Source organism: Ostrea edulis, chromosome 8, assembly GCF_947568905.1.
Source record: "Ostrea edulis chromosome 8, xbOstEdul1.1, whole genome shotgun sequence".
NCBI lineage: Eukaryota > Metazoa > Mollusca > Bivalvia > Ostreida > Ostreidae > Ostrea > Ostrea edulis.
The window spans coordinates 32225132-32248965 of NC_079171.1; the positions used below are offsets into that span (position 1 = coordinate 32225132).

General features: G+C 36.5%; 1 protein-coding gene across 1 annotated transcript in view; it reads right to left on the minus strand.

Annotated features, from left to right (window-relative positions):
* Positions 1 to 719: 719 nt before the first annotated feature.
* Positions 720 to 23834, minus strand: part of LOC125662857 (mucin-2-like) — a 28720-nt gene continuing 5605 nt past the window's right edge. Inside the window, exons 2-12 of the mRNA XM_056147380.1 lie at positions 16157 to 16217; positions 14307 to 14447; positions 11248 to 11547; positions 10530 to 10832; positions 9863 to 10156; positions 8501 to 9502; positions 7790 to 7909; positions 7483 to 7611; positions 4515 to 4622; positions 3255 to 3342; positions 720 to 2391 (exon numbers count right to left, since the gene is read on the minus strand). Coding sequence (XP_056003355.1) covers positions 2163 to 2391; positions 3255 to 3342; positions 4515 to 4622; positions 7483 to 7611; positions 7790 to 7909; positions 8501 to 9502; positions 9863 to 10156; positions 10530 to 10832; positions 11248 to 11547; positions 14307 to 14447; positions 16157 to 16217 — 2775 coding nt within the window. The 3' untranslated portion in view covers positions 720 to 2162. The remainder of the gene's footprint in view (positions 2392 to 3254; positions 3343 to 4514; positions 4623 to 7482; positions 7612 to 7789; positions 7910 to 8500; positions 9503 to 9862; positions 10157 to 10529; positions 10833 to 11247; positions 11548 to 14306; positions 14448 to 16156; positions 16218 to 23834) is intronic.

The window sequence follows — 23834 nt, forward strand, 5'->3', positions numbered from 1 at the left end:
ACTGACTAACAAGTTAATGGTATAGGGGTTTCAACAGTCTGAATTGAAGTCAGGATTTTGCAAATTCTATGGTCGTTATGACGATCTAGTTCGTTAATACATCAATGCCACCTAACATTGGGTCAAATGCTGTCTGACATGTTTCATATCGATTGTTAGGTCGTTCTTCGCACACTGATTTTGACTACGGATGCCTCCGTTTACCTGATAAGGTGGTTGGTGTGACCGGTCAACAAAGGATGCATACTCCTCCTAGGCACCTGGTTCCATCTCTGGTGGGTCCAGAGGTCGGTGGTTGCCCAACTATTTATTTTGTATTGCTTATAGGAGTTATGAGATTGATACATGTTCGTTGCCTTCACTTTTTAACACAAAAAGACCCATGACTATCACTGTCTGTTTGACGCGGGTCATGAATTGAACTTTGGGTTAGGAGGCCAGCACTCTAACCACTAGGACACTGCAACTGATGAAATCTGCAATATTACAACATCTGATAACAATGGTGCAATGATTGTCTCCCTTAGAGGGAAATCGCACTCCGTTGTTAGTTGTAGAGTAAGTAGCCCCCCTCCCCGGCCACCGGAATTCCGGTGATGACAATAGGAACCTTCATAGGAGAAAACCGCGCTTTTAGGAAACCATAACATCTGTAGCATCAAATGATGTCATATCCGGCTGAATCTTATTTCTCTTCCATGAATAAGAATAAGTTTTCCATGATATTGCATGTTATATTTATTATAAATGACGCCTGTATTTCCTGAAAACAAATGTAAACAAACGAAAAATTGTACAAAATCATGAAGTGAGACTAACTATTGCTTCATTCCCCCAAGAATTCTTTTTTTTAAGACTTCGCCATACACACAATGCAGAAATCCCTTACAAGATGATAGCATCTAAACGTGATCTTGGATCAGTGAACGAGAATACAAACTACCATTGCGTTTTGAACGATATGAGACATACGATAAACCTACCAATATTGTCCTCTTATCATAACCACCATAGATGGTATGATATTTCTACCCTCCATTGTTTGAGACCCTCCCCCGAAATCCCCGGATGCAAAACAAACAAACAAATCCAAACAAATTCAGTCCAGTACTGGGATTTACATGAACAAAAAATGAACATTTCAAACTTTCTTTCAGATTGAAAAAAAATCTTTAAGAATTATGATATGTACAAAAACGAATTAATAGATACAAGACATAGACGGGGAGTTATCAACCACACAGAAAGATATTTTGTATATAACATATCACAAAATACTCAAATACAAAGAGAAATAAATTAACAAAAAAAATGAAATATACACCCAACACATACAGTTCATATATCTACAAAATAGTATCTATTATTGAAATTTCCTTAAGCAGAAACACGAGTCTGAAGAAGTAGATAGATCTGGAATCTAGCGCCCATCACAACAACACTTAAAGAGTTATTAAAACTCATGTTCAGTGGATACGATTATCGAGCAACGATAACCTATGAATGATTCTCAAGTTAAAACAAAGTGAATAACTAACATGCACAATGCAATTTGTAAAGATGCTATAGCTACATACAAAATGTATATTGTTTAAAGCAAAATGCATCACTCAAATATTGTATGTAGAGCGACACATAGACAGCATATATCTAAAATCTAGCCGATAAGATGGGTCCCTCAACCTTCATGACCATTACGCAGTTTTCCTAAACGTTAAGAGACAAAAGCTCATTTGGCCTTTAGCAGGCACCAAATCGTCACATAACCCCGAGGGCACTTCGCATTTATTCAACTTTTTGCTCTGCTGAAGCTAATCCCAACAAATCCAAAATACTTAATAGTAATTTACAAAACATTAACTATTTCATCCTTCAACATCAAAGCACCAAAGGTCTGTAAAATCTCCGTAAAGAGTATCATCACACTCTATCACGTCAACACCTCTCTGGAGTTGACGAGGATCCTGCATACAAACAGAGAAAAACATCTCTTCTATGGCTTCTCTCTTGCAAATATAAATCACAAGTTCTTTCCATTTCAATTAAGGCACAATAATACAAGATGCATTCAGCAAAGTATAAAAGTTCAGCTTTGCTTATTCATGTATATCACCCTTGGTTTTCCTTTCCAGCAGCAAATCAGTTTCATGCCGCCCCTCTAACTAAACTGATTTTAACGACCCTGGGTAGAAATCGCTGTGCTCGTCCATGGCGTACATTTGTTCAGTGTATTGATTGAAGTGGGAACTGTTCCACGTATTCCAGTCTTCTTTAACATAATATGGAGGATAGAGAACATTCGGGCGCGGAATTTTAAAATTCCCGCTCTCCGTATCATCGGATGACGTCACTGACGTGTGTATCGTACTTGGTGGTTGTTTATCCTTTTTCCTGAAATATTTAAATAACTTATCATTTACAGGCATATTTAAGAATTGTAATATTGTTGTAAACTATGTTTCCTTGCATTAAACCATCTCATGTAGACGAAAACAGGGGAAAACATTTGCATGTGGAAGTATTCCCGTTTTGAAATTCCAGTAAATCATTTAACTATAGTATAATATTTATTTCCTTCCGCTGAACATAAGTTATAGATATACAGTACCGAAAGGTTCAATTTTATCAGTTTCAAAATAATACACTTTTCTGAATGCCGAATAACGGTTTGAAGGTATACTAACACACCACAAATATACAAATATAACAGAAGTACAAGTATACATGTTAGGAAAAACACTAGACTAATGCTGGAACATATCTGCATCAACTACTTTTAATCTAATTAAGTAGGATATAGTCCACCAATGCCAACTATCTGTTTGGGTAGCATATATTCCCTGCGTGGATTGTACATGTAATTATTCCCTAAAATTACCTAGAAATAGGAGAGAACGTCTTTAGTTGGCATTGGAATGTTCCGAGGCCGGCTGTCAATATATCAAAGTGACATTTGTTTCATTTGATATTCTTATAAAAATAAAGAATATGGAGGTTAGAGTCAGACTTCCCATAAATTAATACCAACATCCCGATCCCGTAATTTCAATGGACCGAACCCGAGGTAAAATTGGTATTGTCTGAATATTGAAAATCGTTGTGCATTTTATCATGTACACCCATATATGTTTAAAATTTCAAACCCAAAATTTAGCTTTGAATCGAATAAAATATTTAGTGCCAATTAATACTTGAATGTACAATATTTACACTTGTCTGCAATGACAAGTTTCACAAAAATCAATAATCTTTACCGCCTGTTCCGCCTAGTGAAGGCTAGAATGATTCCTATCACATTGATCAGGAAAACCAGTCCCGCAGCAGCAGCAATAGCGATGCTCTCTAGTAAAATATCATAATAAAATGCTTTAACAATCAAAAGAAATGTTTTGGTAAATATATACATGTACATGTATAACAGAATACGTATCGTAAGGATTAGGGCTACAGACCTACAATAATACGTTTCTCAATAATGCTGTATTTCAAAATCACAAATGCGTACTAATTCCGTCGTTCTTTATTATGTGTATGACGTCGATTTCATAAAAAGAATTGTAACAAAATACATTTTCTACTCGTAAGCAGAGTAAGACATATTCTTTTTTATTTAGCTTGCCTTCGTTTTGACTATCAAAAATACACGTTTTTAAGTTTGTATATCATGTCATGTCCCATTCATGAAATTTTCCTTCATATCGAGACGTCACCAGTTTTAGATGATGTGCGACAACTTTTACTTGGCGCTAAAGGCCACAAGAGTAATGGTTCGCTTTCCTGTCCATACACGTACCTATCATCACTTAATAATAAAAACCCTGAAATTATCCATGTATGTTTTCTTAGTTTTGGGTAAGCTTAGATTACATAGCATGAAACAGTCATACTGTTCCCTGGTCACATGTTACATGCGTCTCGGTGATGTTCAAGCATTGAAATGATCAAGACTTTTACAAACGACAGACAGTTTCACTTACAACACGTTCAGTAACACCACTGAAGAATATAGGCTGTAACGTTTACAAAAATGGACTCCTGAGTAAGAAAGTCGTCAATAAAGGAATGCTGAACATTTTAAGTGGATATTGTCCCAGAATTTCTAAATGAAAGTAGGTGACAGCTTCAATAAACTTTAATCTATGACGTTGATATTGTTACAAAATTAGATAAAAGAAATACTGATTATTTGCATGTTTTTCTCATTATTGATGATAGGATTATTTAGAAGGTCAGATAATAAACAAAGACACCATGCAATATGTATACTGTGACACACGACCTCTTTTTCTTAGGCACCTGATCCCACCTCTGGTATATCCAGGGGTCCGTGCTTGCCCTACTCTTAATTTTATATTCCTTACAGTAGTTATGAGATTAATCACTGTTCGTTATCTTCACCTTTCATGTGCGAAAGACCCATTACTTTCACCTCGAATGCTCGGCACTTCATTTTACATGTTACAGTCGCGTTAATCAGAAGAAAAAAACACCCACAGGTACCCACAGTCACTAACCCAGACTGCCAAGTCCCACCGTGCCCGTGTAGCTTTTTTCAGCTGGTTCTCTGTCCTCTTTCTCGGGATGCAGTGTGATGTTGGTCAAGGTTGTGTTTGTTGTTGTCACTGGAAATAGATAAGGATTATATCATTGAGTAAAATACCTTCTTCAGAACCGTGTGGTATCCGATGAAAATGCTGACTGAGGAAACTCGAACTGAAAAAAAAATGTCGCAACAAAATATTGTTAATGTTTGAAAGAAATCGCAAGCGTTCTGTGAAGCATGCGCAGTGATTCATTGACAGTTTAAATGAAATAATTCTTGATATAAACAAACACGCATGCGTTTGATGACTATACTATTCTTCTACTTCACCCCTTTTAAATGTACATTCATGTCAAAGTACGAACATTTCAGAATAGTTAATCTGACACTGGGTTAAAGGGTAGAAGGCGGTTTTTCTGTAAGAACACGAAGTGAAGATATGTGAACAAAACAACCATTCGACATCACGTGACTACGCCACCTGACCACAAGTCATTCGCAAACGATGATAAATATGACAAACAGACATTGCTAACCAGTGATGTAATAATCCAACAGTGCAAAGCTCAACATCCGTCAAGTAATTACCTAATTTGTACGGCCAATTCCTCTGATATAAAGAAATTGTTGTAAAAAGTACATGTAGTTTGTTTTGTACTTCTTTGACACTAGATCCCACCTCTTGTGTGTTTAGTTGTCCGTGTTGGCTTTATCCTTGATTTTGTATTCTCTATAGAAGTTATGCGATTGATTACTGTTCGTTATTGTCACCTTTACTAACACGAGCTCGGTCGTGTTTTCCCCCAGACTCCCTGCTTCCAGGATTTTTCCACCCCACCCATAATATGTCCCATACTGAAAACCTGAATCCGACAATCGTATATAATTGGGAAATGTAAATGAATAGCATATCTCGGTAATTTTGTTTATAAATGTCCGTGTCGATGAAGAACAATTCTGTTTTACCTTTAAGTATGTCGTTCTGGAATCCAGTGCTTTGTTTTCCGATACTGACCAATAAATATTCCACTGAGTAAGTGGTCAAGTTAATGTCCGTGTTGTAATGAAACTACGTGGCTATTGTATAACTGTTTATAGTCAGCCCGTCATGGTTACTCAGTTCGATACTTTGTCATTCAATTGGAACGAAAACACAATAAATGTAAACATCGTAATGGTCAGGTGCGCGTTATGAATACTAAATGCAAAATGTCCAGGTTTTATTTAGAGGGCTCTCCAACTCCTCAAAACAAAAGGGGCACATTTGTCAAAGCAAAGAGGTTTGACTCAAATCCTTATTTAGACTTTATCTATTTTAATGTACTCAACGTTATTGATTTAGTGAACGTTAAAGACAAGGTGCGTCAACAACGACCAGATGATGTATTTAATGTTTTAACAACACACCTACTCACTTGACTTAACGTTTTCATCCTACAATATGCGTAAGAATCTTTCTTTATCATTATTATTATTATGGAATTCAATACTGGAATATGTTGTCAGCAGCTATATAAAAAATAAGGGTAAAACTGCTGTAAAGAAATCTGTGAAAAGATTTTACTTTTTTAAACGCGTTTTAAATCAAAATTGTAACTTCTTTTGTTATTCAATTATTTTTTGAATTGGTGCAATGTCTTAATACAAACGTTGTTTTAATATTTTTCCCAAATGATTTTAGGGTCTGGTGTTAAAATGCACTATGCGATATTTTCGTTGAATTTAATCATCATATTTCAAAGGTTACTGGTATTCCTGTACATTGGTAGATTATTATTGTTTATCTATTATAGAATTTTGTTGTTGTCTCCACTTCAGAAGAACCCCATTGTCAATACAAGCCTGAAATATTTTATTAGTTGTCCCGGTATACCAATGTCTTTTTTAACGGTCTCTGAAAGCATTTATTATTTACTAACTCTCATGATATTTCCTTTCACTCAACATTATTTCATTTCTATGGTGTTAGTTATATACAACTTTATTTCATGTCATAATTGCTTTTACAAACTGAATATTTGACACCGTATGCCAAAAGTTTAATTGAGGACACCTCCACATAAACTTTCTCACTTTGCTTTTATTATCATTCAGCTTCTCATTTTGAGATTTCGAAGGCGATCATCAAATGTGGAATGTTAATCAATACCATTTTATCGGTTTTTACAAATCCTTCACCATGACTATCACAGATTATCAAATAACAAATGACATTAATCTGACATGGTATCATATTGCATGTTGACTTGGATCCAGAACCACAACAAACATCTGCTATATGACATAACATTAACCAAAACAAATACACTCTTATTTCACTAAACAACACGGTACTCAACTACGGGACTACTGCTAAATGACGTCAGAATTACCGGGTCGTATCGCATCCGGGATATGTACCCGGATGTCGTTGATGGCGTTAAACAGAATCATCGTCGAGGAGTTAAACATACTGGAGATCATAGTCTCAAAGGTCACAGTCTCCGTGGCAGTGTCAAGGGCACCTGTTACTGTAGAAAGAAAGCACGAAGAAGGTCAAGGACTCCTGTTACTGTAGAGAAAAATTTTATGTTTGAAGAGTGGAATACATTCCATTAATTTCTCCAATCTCGTCTTACACCTCCTCCAGCATATGTGTCGGGTTTTATCTCTTGTAAGCCTGTTCACACTCCTCCGTATTGCTCTTATAAGAAACACCAATAATCAATCAATCGATCAATCAAAATACTGGAATTAAGATAGTCAGTGGGTGACTATTTATAATTCTGAAAGACATACCAACACGGTCATATTCAACGCTAGTTTGGTAAGCAGTATTCTAAATGTTTTCACACACGAATGGTTTTGTGAACAACTGCATCGATATCCGTGCTATTGTATTTTGTTTATCCTCTTGTAATTGTGACGTTGGTGATGATAATTACAATATGTCTACTTACAACATCCAGCTGCCGTGGATTCATCCTCTCTGTAAGGACAATCCTCCTCCCCGTCACACAGCCACGACCCGGGGATACACCGGAAGTTAGAACATTGGTACTCATCTCTGGGACAAACACGATCGCTGTCTACAATAGTTTGTTAATTCATTTAGATTTGCTATATTCCCAATATTGTGGTGCGAGGACTAAAATGTGAAACTTGAAACTTAATTTGGTAGGTGGGTGGTGACTGTTGATAGGGCTAAATTGTTTTACATGGTCTGTAAACCACAGAAGTGTTGAATATTTCATGTCTGGTACTTACTACAGATGACTGGTGATTCGTCTCTACCGTCGGTACATTGTTTCTTTCCATCACACACCCAGTAGGAAGGAATACACAGAATCTCCGAGCAAATGAAGGAATGAGACTCACACAGGTAATCTAGCCAATCAAAACAAACGATACTGAGACGGTAATCTAACCAATCAAAACAAACAATACCGAGAAGGTAATCTATTCAATAAAAACGAATAATATTGACAAATTTAGATACTTGAATATACCATAGCAGAAATTGGCCTATGATCTGTTTCCATTTAATATGTTTTACCTCAATATAGGCAATCTAAAAGTTAAGATTTTTTAAAGAAATAGCACATTTTCCTTATGTGATAAATAAATGCCCTCCCTACCACCATACCCCTGACCAAGGCGCCAGGAATTTCATTGCGTTACATTTAGACCTAAAGTGTTGTTCACATGAAACATTTCCTTACACCAAATTGGATAATCACATCGCTATATCATTTTAGTTTTCTTCAAGGAATATATATTGTTTTGGATCTTTGTAACGTCACCCCGGTGTACGATCATATGTTAGTATTAGTGATTAAGGGGAAGGCCTGAAATATACATTTTCATTACTTTACAATTTTGTGATATCGTATCCAGACTTACAGCCATATGCTATATGCCTTGCATTTCTGAGTGTATGGTACTGGATCTAACTCATAATTTTTACTTAATACTTACGATCGTGTTCATGATCTCCCAATCCAAACGGAAAATTGGATATGTTCTTATTTGAAGCTTTCGTTGAGGCGTGACTACTGTTGGTTTCATGAAATAGTACCTCTTCTGCAGTAGCTAATTCTTTATTTCCAGTCTCAGCGGTGCCTTTTGAAGACTTAGTGATATCTGAGGTCTTCAGGGAGGTACTTTCTAACGACTTGGTTGTTGTTACTAAGCTTCCAGGTGCCTTTGATTCCATTGTCGTTGAGGTTCCTTCATGTAGTCCCGTCAGTAGCGAGTTTAATGTTGTAGATATTGATGAATCTAATGCTGGAACGGTTCCCAATTTACCGGTCGTGGTCATCATTGTTGTTTTGGATGTCTCAGAAGAAGTTATTAATGTTTTGGATTTCTCTTTCTGATGTGGTGTCATTGTAATTGCTGAAGTTGTGTCTACCAATGTTGTTGTGTGTGTGTGGACTTGTGGTGAACTGGTTGGAGTTATCGCCCGCTGATTGGGGTTTGGGGAGGATGTAGTTGACGATGTCAAACCTTCTGTACTTTTGGAAAATACACCGTTTAAATCTGATCCAGTTACTGTCGTACGTTCAGTGGTAGTGGTCTGTTCCTGCTGTTTTGTTACACCCGATGCCGTATATTCAGTTGATGCGATTTCTGATTCTGTATTATCCATTTGACCGTCATGTTTTATTGAAGTCGTGGATGTAGTTATCTCCTCTTGCTGTCGCACAGTTGTAGTTTTTATGGACGATGTTGACGTGGTTTGATTCCCCGAACCCTTACTGTCATCTGTAACGTTTGTGATGTCAGAACCGGTGTCTGTCGTTGACAATATGGAAGATACGCTTGTTGTGGGATCATGTGGCGTGGTTGGTCCCTTTTCTGATGATGTACGCGGCAGTTTTGTTGATACAGTGATACTGGATGTTGGTTCAGTCTTATCCGTGACCCCTGATGGCGTCACAATTGATGGTAAGCTAACTACCTGACCATTGCAAGTGTCTAAAGAAAGGGAACCATAAGATTAGTGATAAGGAAGTTTTAAATTACATTTGATCACATGACGTTTTATAAAGTTTGGGGAAACAAGAGTGTAATGTGGTGTTGAACAAATAGAAACCCCTGCTCGATGTTTTCTTAATACTCGAGATGGAAAATTTGTGTAAACATTTCAAGCAAAACTTTAGAATCTTTTTATTCCAAAATCATGAGGTATGTGCAGTTATTACATTTCAATTGTATTCATTGTTCTTTCTTACAGCTAAGGACGTTGCTTTTATTTTGTATTTTCTGAAAAAGAAAAAAAAATTATGTCCGAGAATTTATCCATCGCTTGTCTTAATAATATTGTATTGTTAATACCTAGTGATGTATTGGTTTTTGCACACTGCCAGATATTAGTCGGATCTATCCAGAACTCCTCGGGTGTTACCGCTCTGTATTCCCCTACGCATTGGCATACACCACCTACGCATGTGGCCGGGTATTCACACTCCTCAGCACTGCACTTCTCCCCCACAAAACTGATGTCTGGGAGCTTGCAGCGTCCGTCTGACGTAGGCATAAACACGTCCATGCAGCGACACACTCCGTCACAGAACGCAAACGGTGACATACAGCTACTTTTTGTGTCGCATGGCTCGTTCACTTTGGCCGCTGTGAATAACATAGTGCCGAGTCAATCTTCATACTTATATATATATGTCGAATAGAACTCTATTTTTTTTGCATTGTTATTTACAATGAGACACTCTTATTGCATAATTGATAGAATATTGCTTAATCTTTAACCAGAAATAACTTCTAGATATAAAAAAATTACAGTAAACCAACTATTATCAGCGGGAAATTTTTGCGAGGTTCACCATCACGAATATTTCTCGCCACGAACCAGTCCTTTAATGTGTTTACGATAATCTCACTCGCGAAAATTAATCGCCACAAACCAGATCATTACTGTTTAAATCGCGCAATAAAGCAACCGCGAATAACAGTTGGCTTAGCGTAACTCGTGTCCTAACGGAAGTACCTCTAACGCACGATAACCTGTTTGTTGTGGCCATGTGACCTTCATCGCACAAACAGCTATACCCCTTACAACCCTGTGGACGACACTGCGCATGGACAGGACACTCTTTATTGGTTAAACATATGTCGTAGATTTTTGTTTTGTTGGGGCTCGACATGGGTACATTAATGACGCTGGATTCTGATGGAGGTGTGTCTTTGGACAGAATGGGCGTGTCTTTGGACAGAGTGGCCGTATCTTTAGGCAGAGTGGGCGTGGACAGCAAACCTTCTGGTATTGCTATCCTTGTTCCGTTGCAGTGATCTAGAATGAGTATTGTTTAATGAAACATCAAGACATGTAAGCACAACGTTCAAATATATACCGTGTACATCTAGAGACACAATAATCTTCAACGTGTTTTGATTTATTGCCATTTTCCCCTGTACCTACAGTATACTGTGGAATCATTTAAATTCGTGGGGGCCAATTTTCGTGGATTGTTGAATTTTTACGGGTTCACGGGGGCGTAATATCGTGGATTTATATATTTGTAAGAAAGATAACTCTGGGATGTATAGTTGTCTTTATTCGTTGAGGATGTAAATTCGTGGGTGAGGGGTACCCACGAATTCCACGAAAATTGAGCCACCACGAATTCTAATGATTCCACAGTATTCATAATATGGATTTTAATCTGATGCTTTACAGATTCTAAAAATGGAATCGAATTACGTACGGATTGAGAAGTCTTTATCAATGCAGGTATCTGTATTCATCGGATCTACCCAAAACTCATCCTCTGTCAGTTGGCGCAGGTGCTCAGGACAGACACAGGTGCCCTCCTGACAGATCGTCCCTCCGGCGCAGTCTTTGATTTGACAGGACTCCTCTAAGACACTGAACGCTGGATCCTTGCATCGCCCGTCTAACGTCTTCTCCATCAGTTCGTTACATTGACATTCATTGTCAGCACATATAGCGAAGTTTGAAAGACACTTGGTGGTTTTGCCGTTACAGGAATGCCCAATTCTCCGTGCTGACAGAAGAGATATTACACGCTGGATCAGATAAACATTTGTAGAACTTGTACATTCGTGACGCATACTATGGTGCACATCACTAAGCTTCATTCGCAAACTCGGGCGCATACTTTGGTATAGAACTGGACATCTATGGAACTCTTAATCATATTCATTGGTATAACGTCAACAGTCTCGTTTAAAGTCAGCATTTCCCAAACTCGATGGTCGTTATAACGATGTAGTTTGCCAATACAACCTATCATCAAGTCAAATGCTGTCTGACTTGTTTCATACCGATTGTTAGGACGTTCTTGGCATACTCCGTTTATCTGATCAAGATATATGGTTCCTAGGACCCAAATCCCACCTCTGGTATGTCCAGGGGGGGGGGGGGGGGGGGCATGTTTGCCCAACTCTCTATATTGTATTGCTTATAGGAGTTATGAGATTGATCACTTTTCGTTATCTTCACCTATCTTTCTACCCCTTTAAACTCTTCTTATATATTCTAAGCTTTATCGAACTCTTAGAAGGGTACCTTAGTATAGATTCTACTCGGGATTGTATCTACGCATACACTCTAACCTTTATGGAACCCTCTTAACCTTACCTTCGTATAGGCTCGAAGACTTATAAGAGCGTACCTTCGAATGCACCCTAGTCTTTGAAGAGCTTTCTCGATTCAGAGGAATACCTTTGTATATACTTTAATTTGTGCATGATAGATGTATCTGCATATTCATGTCCTCAAATATTCTAATCTCAATATATATGTGTGTGGATCTTGTCTTGCCGGAGCATACGATCAACATTCAAATAGATCGTGTGACGTCACAATGCCAATCTAATGTCATTGAGACAAACTGGCTAGCATTGTACATCGTGTTAACAAATGATTAAAGAAAGTTTTAGAAATTGTGAAGTATGGATAATTCTGAAATCAAACCCGCTAATTGTAATGTAGATGTTGCCTTATAGTATACAAAAAATTGTCCTTAGAAATTTATTTTTAAAAAAAATAAAATTAACTACATCCCTGATTTTTGTTTCATTCCTAATCAGATGTACGGGTTTTCTAACGTGCCTGCCGTGATACGGGGCTTATGATTTCAACGTCTCATCCGAAAGACCTGCGACTCTCACTTGTAATTACCGAAAGCCTAGTGAAGAGGAAATCATTAACTATATTCACGTTTTATGTTTGACCCGGCCAGTTCGAACCCACTACCTCCGGGTCACGAATTGAACTCTCTACCTCTGAGCTACCACAACTGATAGTGATGCATAATTGATAATTTTTCAGAACGGCTCTTTCCCAACCTCGACCGTACCTGCCTGAGATTTCCTATCTGCATGTCTTGCTCTGCATAGACGGAATTGTGCTATTAATAGTATATGCTCAATCAATTGTCAAAAGTATCACTTTCATATTCTTTACAGCTTACAATGAAATTCCTTGTACGTAAACTTTAACGCTGATGTCTTCACTTGAATTGATAATTAGATATAGGAAGCACCATTTACATCGGTCTGCCATTATTGTATATTGATAGAGACAAAAAAAAAACCCAACTTCTTGTCAAGTGATATTTGGAACGGAAATCAACATTAATTCCTTTACTAATACTAGCTCATTCAACTTCATATGATTTGTAAGTTAACATTAGCGTTTACCTCATCAAGACAAGAGTGTTCATGACGGATGTGGCCGGTCAACAGATTATGTTTACTCCTCCTAGGCACCTGGTCCCACCTCTGGTGTTACCAAGGGTATTCTCGATTTTTGTATTCTTTGTAGGATTTATGAGATTGGTTACTGTTAGTTACATGTGTTCACCTTTTTCATTCGATAGGTTATATGTTAGAGATGAGATTACATAATGTTATGTGAAATAAACAACAAAACGACATTGATTGGGTTTAACATTTCGTACATATGTAAGTACCAGTTTTACCTCAATCTGTGCTTCATCAGTTCTTTTTCACGTTGTTTAAACTTTAGATTATGTACGCAAGCGCACTTCCATGAAAGTAGACTTACACAATATATATTAGTCTTTCTTTTACTGTGAAAATTGGGTTTCGTTATTACTTTTGAAATTTGATTCATTTTTGTTTTGTAAAATTCACACTTTCAGCATATGCTAGAAAAGAGGAAACTACAACTACAGGAGAATTTGCTTTATCGATATCTTTTTTTTTTTTTTTTTTTTTTTTTTTTTTTTTTTTACAAATTATAGTCACTGTTAATGTCTATATTAAAAATGTGAACCAAACAATAGCATGGATGTATATAGTTGCAGAACTGTAGCTCTCAGTAAAACTATTGGGACAGATCAGAGAGCTGCAGATGCACCGCTTATAAAAACCTTCGATTTACGGCGCACAAAAAGCTGCACACGGTTGAGGCCTGATATAAGGGGTGGATCTGTAGCTCTCTGATCTATCACAATATTTTCGCAGAGAGCTAGTTCTGCAGCTAGGATGTATGCCGTTCTTCCTTTTCTTTTGATGCTACATAATTTGGTAAACATGTACCTCTTTTTTAATTGAACATCCAAATTTGAATTCGTTGAGACTAAAGTTATATTCTTTCCATACCAAAAAATAAACCAAAAAAAAAAAAAAAAAAAAAAAAAACCAACCCAACCCCAAAACAACCCCCTCAGTCAAAATTTATAAAAACAGAAACATCCCAAGCAAGCAAATTAAAAACAAAGAAACAAGAAAGAAAATTCCCGGAGAAGTGCTGAACACCATGAATCTGCCGTACCTGTTAAGCAGCTGGAATGGTGCTTGTCGTATACATAGTTGACGTCACACCGACATGTGTATCCTTCACATCCGGTAGGGCGACATCTAGCGTGTGAAGGACACTGCTCGTGACTCGTGCATTTTTCGAAGATTGAGGTTGCTGTAATGAAAGAATGGAGTATGGTCAACATTAGAACAATTCGACTTAATCAGAAACATCAGACTGTCTATTTCGTCTGTCTGTTGAAAATCTGTTTATGCAGATACATGCAGTTAATAATCCGGTTAAAATAACATGTCTAAAATAGCCAACTGCTGAACATTTTCTGTCATTATCTTCAACAAAAATTGAATTGAGATCGGGTGTGGTATTGCCCACTTTTTGTTACGGTAGCAAAGGACTGTGCAAGTTAAACTTTTGCAAGGAGTTTTCAAAGAAAGACATATCAATACAGTCTACTTCAATGCTGTAGTCAAAACAACCTAACATCCCAGAATTATGCAGTCGTGGACCAGGTTATTATCCAATTGACCTTGGCTAAGGTCAGATGACCTTGGAGAAGGGTCATAAGGCATAATCTAGCCATAAAAAAACATGTTTGCCCGTTGTGACCAGTTTCTCTATCTAATTATAAAGTTATGGCTTGGTGACCTTTAGTTACAACACATCACTGTTTGTTATCTTCACCCTCATCATTTAGTAATAAACACTACTTTAATGGTGAATGATCTCCAATGTCTCTCCATTACCATTAGAGTCGGACAAAATAAGTGGATCGGACGATTAAACAGAGAGAGAGAGAGAGAGAGAGAGAGAGAGAGAGAGAGACATGGAGACACACCAGACAGACAGAGATAGAGAGTGAGATGGTACTCCCCATATACCCTCCAAACTTTATCTGCGGGAATCTGCAGATTACAAACGCCTCCCCGGGTCTGAAAAACACCCACCCACCCCAATTTCAAACAAACATTTTCTTATGTGTTGCCTCAGTTTCACTTTATTTCGTTTAACGTTTCATTTACGTTCGTGCATAAGGCAAATAAACTTCGTTTGTACTTACAAAGCAATACAAGCTGTAACTGATGATAAATAAATTGAAAAATTAAAGAACAAATACAATTTTTAAGATATTTGTGGTTGAATATACGTATGTATATAATTTCATAGAATCAAAGTGAATTAAAAGCAATAAACCCGTCAAATCAGCAGAAAATATAGATTCATGAATCATTGTCATCCTGTCAGTAATTCCTGCTCATAATCGCCGATGTGAATTGCATGACCTCGGAGGTCATCAGTTCGGGAAAATGCGAAAGAGAGATATTGCGCACGTGTTAGATTTGTAAACAATTAAAATATGCCAAATTTATAGCAAATTCATCAATAAAGTTACATTTCAGTGACACATTTGCATAATCTAATTACTTTCTTACACTTATAATACTTATATAGTCATATTCGATACAAAATAATATTCTGAAACAAACGAAGTGTGTAGTTCCATCTTTGTATAACCTCGGTCTCAGCGCAGTGCATTCCGATTATGTTCGGCAAGCATCGTTCCCAATGTCCGTGTACATGCGACGAAATGGCGGTTTATACGAAACGCTCATTGTAGGTATACTCTCAAACAATATTCCCTTGTTTATTTTGCTGAATATTTCCTCACATCTTGGAGATGTTATAAATCATACAGATAGGTGTCAAACAGTGCATACTTGTATAGTTGAAAATATCGCCAGTTACTGCTTGTATTGTTTTCACAATTGAACTGATGTCCACGCTATTCGTTGGCTTAATTATTATTATGTATACAGAGGACTATTTGTGGTATTAAAATTCTATGAGTTGTAAAGGTAACTTACCCAACGAAACCGCAAGACCACTCAGTATGATTAGGGCGGCATGAGAAGGTTTTATTATCATCTGTTAATGTAAAAACAACATCGTATCAAGCTTATAGTAAACTTCAATTGAATAGTTATATTTAATGAAGTCGCAGATTTCGTGGACGCCACCAATAATAAATTCACAACCTCGATCACCGATGACTCAAAAATTCACACAATACATATACTTCTTCATGAACTATTTCCTAAACGGAAGGACGGGGTGGGGGTCATTTTGTCAGGTTGTTGGTGGTTTTTTTAAAGGGATATGGACACGATTGAGCTGAAAATTTTCAAATCTTATTTTTACCATTGCTATTGTTTACAATGCTTAGCTAAAATATATCTAATGGTCAACGAAAATTTGAATATCAGTTGTTGAGTTAAAAGTGAGATAGTACAGCACTCACAATTCTTTGTTATCCTATGTAAACAAGGCTCGTGTCATGTGTTTGTTTACATTTAGACCGCTTGAAAGAAAATAACATGTTTAAACTCTAGAACTATTCAATCATGTTCATAATTAATTTGTGATTTGAACAATCTGCTTTAAACGAAGCCTTTATTAGTATATTTAACCTATGTAAACAATAACATGTCACGGGCCTTGTTGACATAGCAACGAATTGTGAGCTCTGTATCTCCTATGTACCTCGACAAATGACAAGTCATTAAGATTTTTGCTGACCATTAAAATACCTTAATTAAGCATTATATACTTTAAAAATTAAAAAAAAAAAAAGAAGACAATTTTCAGCTCAATTTGTGTCCATGCTCCTTTAAAATCACCTTTAACATTTTGTTTTTCTTCCATAAACGTTTGTCACATCTGCACAATTAGTAATCACAATTCTCTATTGATTTATTTTTGGTCTCTGTTATTCACCATGCTTAAAGCTATATTTTCCGTAGATATCAATATTCATCCTTTCCCCGCATGCAATCCTTCAACAAGATTTAGACTGAAATCTTTGATATATTTATCGACTATATATCTGAGTTTACTGCGTGACATTCCAAATTAAATGGTAATTTAACCAGTTCTATTGATAGCACTATACTGCCTAATATTCAGTTGATCATTACCTTGTGATAACCATTATATTACGGACTCGCGTGAATTTGATTTATGATCCATGAACCATGAAATTTCTTTCTATATTGACAATTTTTCACCAAGTACATGTATGACAGATGTCTGAAATCGTAACTGATTTCTCCATGATGGTGATATATATTACTACGACCTTGACCTATGACCTTTTGACTCAGAATTTATTTTTTTTTAAATCATTTAAAGGCACCATCTTTATAAAAAGTACGGGATTAATATTTGAAATGATGGATGTTCACAACATTTCCTGGGCACACGTAATAACATGCGCACGGTCTATATTCCTGCAGCTTTTTTTTCTGAAGTAACAATCAGCCTTGATTTTGGCTCATTCTGACGTAATGTTTTGAAATATTGTATACAATGACACGGCCTTTCTTCCTGTCAGCTAAAATCTTAATAACATTGCGGTTCTCTGATTGACAGGTCATTGCAGAAATTTTGATACCTCAGCCGTCCTCAGGTAATGGTTTGTTTATGTTTTTGCTGAAGGCGTGATTCTGTATAATTAAAATTTCTACGTGTGGTGCTTCAAGTTATAACAATTCGCACGACGCAGTTACTCTATGTGGAATAATTTATGATTGCATGCATATATATTATATTTACTCATACTTACACATGTGTGGAATGACGTATTATTCAAATGAAATTAAAAATTATCAAGTTTCAACTGTTCTTTTGGTGAAGAAACCCTTCTGAAATATTAATCGAACTGAACAGAAATCGTGGAAATATTTGAAATGTTTCCCATAGCTTTTGTCCGTTAAATGTGTAATGTTAGTTGTATTTTGTTTGTATGTTGTTAAATGTCGCATTTGAGACCGCCGTAAAATGGCTGTAAAAACCACAATCAATCGATCAATCAACCCATTTGAGAAATGTTCACTCATATAGAGACGTCACCAGCTTTAGTTCTAGTACCACAAATTGTGACCATGAGGGATAGGGGTAGGGGGTATAGGGTGGCCGTTATTGCGCGACACGAGACCACTAGGTTAAATGAGGCATGGCGGTTTACATCTAATACCGGGCGCCTGACGAAGGGTCGGTCTCTTCCAAGTCTCCGCGCATTAGGTTTGACGTCGTGCGGATGATAGTAATCGAACCCTGAACCGTCCGATTATAAAGCCCTCACCACTGGGCTACGCGACAGGTTAGTTTCATGTGTTAAATAAAAATTAATCATCTGTTTTCTTTAAACCTGATTTTACAACAGGGCACTGTGACCCTCGTGACCATTCTTGTAGGTATGAATTGTTATGGTTTAAACTTAAGCATATGTACACTGATTTGAAAGTATTTTTTGTTCCAGAATCAATTATCGATACATAAAGTACTGAAATTATTCCAAGTTCTATGATAAAAATAGAATAACGCATATAGTTAAACTTGACTAGGTAAATCACTTGAGAAAAATATTATTTTAAACGCATGGAATTTAATTGACATGCTTTAAATTTAATTGACATGCTTTAAATTTTAGTTTGGATAATTCTTGCCGAATGATGCATCACTTATAGCAAAGAAATGTACTTTTTAAAAAAATAAGAATGCCAACAGACATTTGTAGACATAACACACTAATATTTCATATTATACTACTAAAATCAACAAAAAGAAACGATGAAGTATAAGAACAAGTTTACTACACACAAATCCTTGATAAGAAAATCTTCCTGTTTGAAGTTGTTTTCTGCTACGAGTGACTCATGGAATGTGTGTACATCAATTTAACAGGAATCACTTATCTGACAGGTTACAAACGGTACATCTGTATCGGAACAACAAACAACACAATCTCGCTTTAATCTTACGACCTTGGTCATCCTAGACGTCAATCACTCTGACTAATTAGTCCGATTCATTAGAGCGATGTATCAGCGGCAGGGGTACCGGCGTGGTTCGCCTTACTGAAGTCTTAAGTACAAGACACTTTAAGAAATAGATCGATTTCATTCTCTTTTATGTAACAACACCCCGTGTTTTCGTTGACAGTTTTAAGACTGAGTGTATTGGGAAAATATTCTAAAGACCACAATAGGCGTATTTACTTTTTCTTCATTTTTTCCCCTGGAAAATAAATAAAATCAAATATACTGTTTCTTTAATAGTCAAGGGATTTACACAACACACTGCGAGTCGGAGGATTGTATTAAAACACCAAAACATACAAACAACAGACCAGGCTTAATCTAGAGTTTTTATCTTCGGGATGACAAGTCTCTTAGGTATACTGTTAGTGTGTCTAATTACACCGTTCGTAATTATGTTATTTTTATTTCAAAATAGTAATTACGTGTATTAATTATGAAGGGGCTTCTCCCTATATTATATTTTTTTAAAATACAAACTCTGCAATTAATTATTGATTGGATTACTGATGGATGAATATCGATCTTTAAATGAGTGGATTGTCCTTCGCGGTATGGAAAACATCATAAAGACGAATATCTGGATCTCATTATTTATGTAAACTTTAAAAAGTATTATGCTTGTACACATGTTCCCAAAGGTACAGGTTTCTCTGGGTGCAAGTTTCCCTGTATGTAAATTTCCCTATAGGTGTAAATTCCCCGTGGATAAAAGTTTCCATAGGCGCAATATTTCCTAACAGAGTTGTATAGGAATTCTTAAATGTGAAAACCGTTCTATCCACTAAGTAAAGGAATATCCACCAAAAAAAACAACACTTCGATAGTAGCGCATGCGCAACAGTCCAATGTAGGAAAAGGGGATACCTGTAATATGAAGTTGGAAGTAAATTCTTTAGAGCTATGAAATTAATTGTGGTGCGAAAAAATGAAAGTAGAGATGACAACTACAGTCAGTTTACAGTTTGAGTTCAATCGAAATATCTCTCTATTTACAAAGTATCTAGCTACTTTCGTTTTATCGCACTTTAATCTTACAGCTTCGTGTACTGGTAAATTTAGTTTATTTAACTCAAAATTCAATTTAATATTACAAAACAGGATTAGTATGATGATCTTTGTTAATGTTGGAGACAATTTCAATGTGTTCCCACAATGTAGAAGCCCTCCGCAGAGATAAAGGATTTTTTGGAAAGCCAGTGCATTAAAGAATGCGTGCCTAACTTTGAACAATCCGATCCTCACTTATTTGTGTGTCGTAAAAGACATTTTATTGCATCATGATACAAAGAATGGCTGATATCGGGCATTTACAGCACTGTGACGTAAGCAGGTTTTTCAGGCTTTATTCCCAGTGTTAATTGGTAATCGTCACATAAATGTTTCTCGTTTGACAGCATGCTTTACTATTGACCGCGAGAATTTTCCATGGTTCGTTTGACCGAAGCTTATTCTCCTTTGTAGCTTTCTTTACGTGCCTCCCAATGACGCGCTGTGTGTGACGCCCCCCCCCCCCCCTCCCCCTCAGTAGCACGCTTTTATTTTCAGTGACGCGCTGCAAGTTCCAGTGACGCGCTATTTCACTCATTTTAGCATCTTTTTTTTTTGGCGTGAATGAGTTTCCATAGTTTTTAAAAATGAGTGGGTTTTTTTTTTCTAGCTGAAGCACTAGAAATAGCATAGTTGATGATACAAAGTCATACTTCCGCATAAATGTCGCTCTCATCAAACTGTACATAGACATACTAGGTTATAACTTGTGTGACTAAATCACGTAACATGATTTATGGTGATCATCAATGTCAACGATTTCTGCGTCAGGCATTTGGGGTCAGCCCAAACAATGTTAATTTATATCCCTTTTCAAATCGTTATTCTTCTGCGTAAAATTAACAAACTAATTAGCTAATTTGGCAATTAAGATGTTTTAAATGACTTATGACTTCACAGTAACTATTCACCCTGAAGAGATATACAAAATGCATGTTGTCGGTGTGGTCTAATTTAAAAAAGAAAGAAGAAAAAAGAGAATAGATCGGTTTCTTTCACCCTCTGCGGCCTAACATCTTTAGTTTAAAGTTTATTTCATTTGAATATGTCAACATATATATACACAATAAATAATATACACACAGGATTCGGAAACAAGTTGTAGCAACTTATATTAACCCGTTTCTTTGAATTAACTTTGAATGATAAATGTACATTTGCCCTTGTTGCATGACAAAGATGAAAATGAAAAAGTAAAGAAAAAGGATAGAAAAAAATTTAACAAGTAAATAAATAAATATTTGAAGAGATGTAATAACATAAGCTTATAAACACACTAACAATATACCTATACAGATGCATAACATACATGTTTATAACGGTCATAAAGAAATGAATATACAATAACTTCCAAACGAGAAATTACACCACTTTACAAATAGAAACGAAACTCGATAAGATTAAGTTACAAATCTTTTGGATGCGGTGATAAAATGATGTACATGTTTAAAAATAGCTTTATTTCAAGTCTGTATGTAAAAGGATATTTACAGTTACTGGTCTTATTGGATCAATAATGGGTTTTTTCTTACATCTTTGAAGAGAGGACATTCAAGTAAAAAGTGTGTTGTTGTTTCGATTTTTCCACAGGCACAATATGGATTATCTATTATCTGTTTCTTGAATAGATGGGATTTAAAAGTACTACAGTTGAGTCTAAGTCGTGTGTGTAGTATTTGTTCGTTGCGTTTGCCAAATAGAAAATGTTTGGGGATTTTTTTAAGTGCTTGTGTTAAGCACGCGTTTTAAATTTGAAATTGAAGGATTCTGTTGTACGCTTGATGGAAGATCGTTCCAAAGCGGTGAAGTGGACGGAAGAAAAGATTGTGCATAGTGGTTTGTGTTGAACTTTGGTTGAATGATACAGTGCGATCGTCTAGTGGGGGTATTGGTGTGTTTCATTAATTCTAAAAGGGATTAAATACGATAAATAATTTGGGGTGCTCCCATGTACCATAGTATGAAATTTGCTTATATTATGTTTCTGTCTTCTTTTGAGCAAAGTATCCACCCGACCTCACAATAACGATCATTTAGACTAACAAATTTTGTCGCACCTGCGACAATACGAGCTGCCTCTCCGTTCATTTTTTTTTTCAAGTTTATCAGGTAAGTCCCGTGATATGTTGTCCCAAACAACGTCAGCATATTCAATAACTGGCCTTACTAGTGAAAAGTATAATAATTCTAATGATTTTCTATCCAATAAAAATTTCAGTCTTCTGAGAATGTGTAGCCTACATGTAGATGACGCTTTCACTAGGACTATATTAACATGAAAGGACCATTGATCCTAAATGCTTATGGTGTGATACTTCGGTTATTTTTTGTCCATTTAAGTAAAGGTCGGGATGTGGAATGCGATTGACGCTTGTGCCATGTTTTCTTATCTATACACGAAAGGCATGTATATAAAGACTGTTTGAAGAAATTCAATTTTTGGTAACGCTTTTCAGCTGAATTTTCAAGTATAGATTTGTGAACACCCCCCCCCCCTTAGATAAATAAATAAATAAATAAAAAACAAACCGGTAGTCTCGCATGAAACTTTTGCGGTGAATATGGCTTTTTAACTTTTTATTAAAATATTTACAAATGATTAGAAATGGTGCAGATTTTCGCTACATATAGATATGAGGTCACACAAAGAAGTCTGTTTCAATAATTTACCCCCTACCCCAGAGTCCACAAACATTCACAGTAGTGGGACCATTCCGCCGAAGCAACATACGACGTTCATTAAAACGTTTCCTTGTGTTTTTTTCATCTTGGTTGTTGGTTTTCTGTTAATTGTCACTAATCAGGCTATGAGACAAATTAATTGTGGTCAATCGAATGTTCTCCAAACCCAGATGACCGGTAAGTAAGTGAAATATGATCAGCCCAAAGTGAAAATAGATTTGTATGAATGTACACATGGTATGGTTTTCATGAAGGATAACAGGTGCTTGCTGATTGTAATACAGCTATCGGGGGAAAAAACTTGAATGGTATACTGGTGGTGGTGGTGGGGGGGGGGGGGTTCCTCGGGCAATCGTGTGCTTGTTATTTCACGTCCCGTTCGAGTTTGCTCTCTCACACACGAACGACGACACCAGCTGGAGGCGGAAGTGCCGCCCATTTTGGACCTATGTATGACATCCAAGACCGTATCAATGAGAAAGAATCGAACGTATCGACTCCTGCCGTGACACGAAACCTCCGCTCTTATGGTTATAAGGTCAAAAACGATAATCACGATCACTGAACAAGCTTGCATTTGTGATGATAACATTACGGATAAAAGAAGCTAAATCACATGTACTAAAAGAACATGGAACGTACATGAATGGGGGTGCAAGATGTGCAGCATTGATTAAAATCAAGTTAGTCAAGCGTGTGACGTATAAGACCACGTGACGTTTTGATGGCATTTTTATGGGGACCATTCACCGGTTCTCCATCAATCGTGAAGATCAATGTTGGGAGTACACAGGCTATATTATATGTGTGAAATCAACATATTTACTTATAGTGCCATTTAATGGGTCCCTATTACACCCACAGCTAGCGTGTGAGAATTGTACGGAGGGAAAAACATACAAATCTGAAATCATGTTTAGTATGTCAGGTCTTT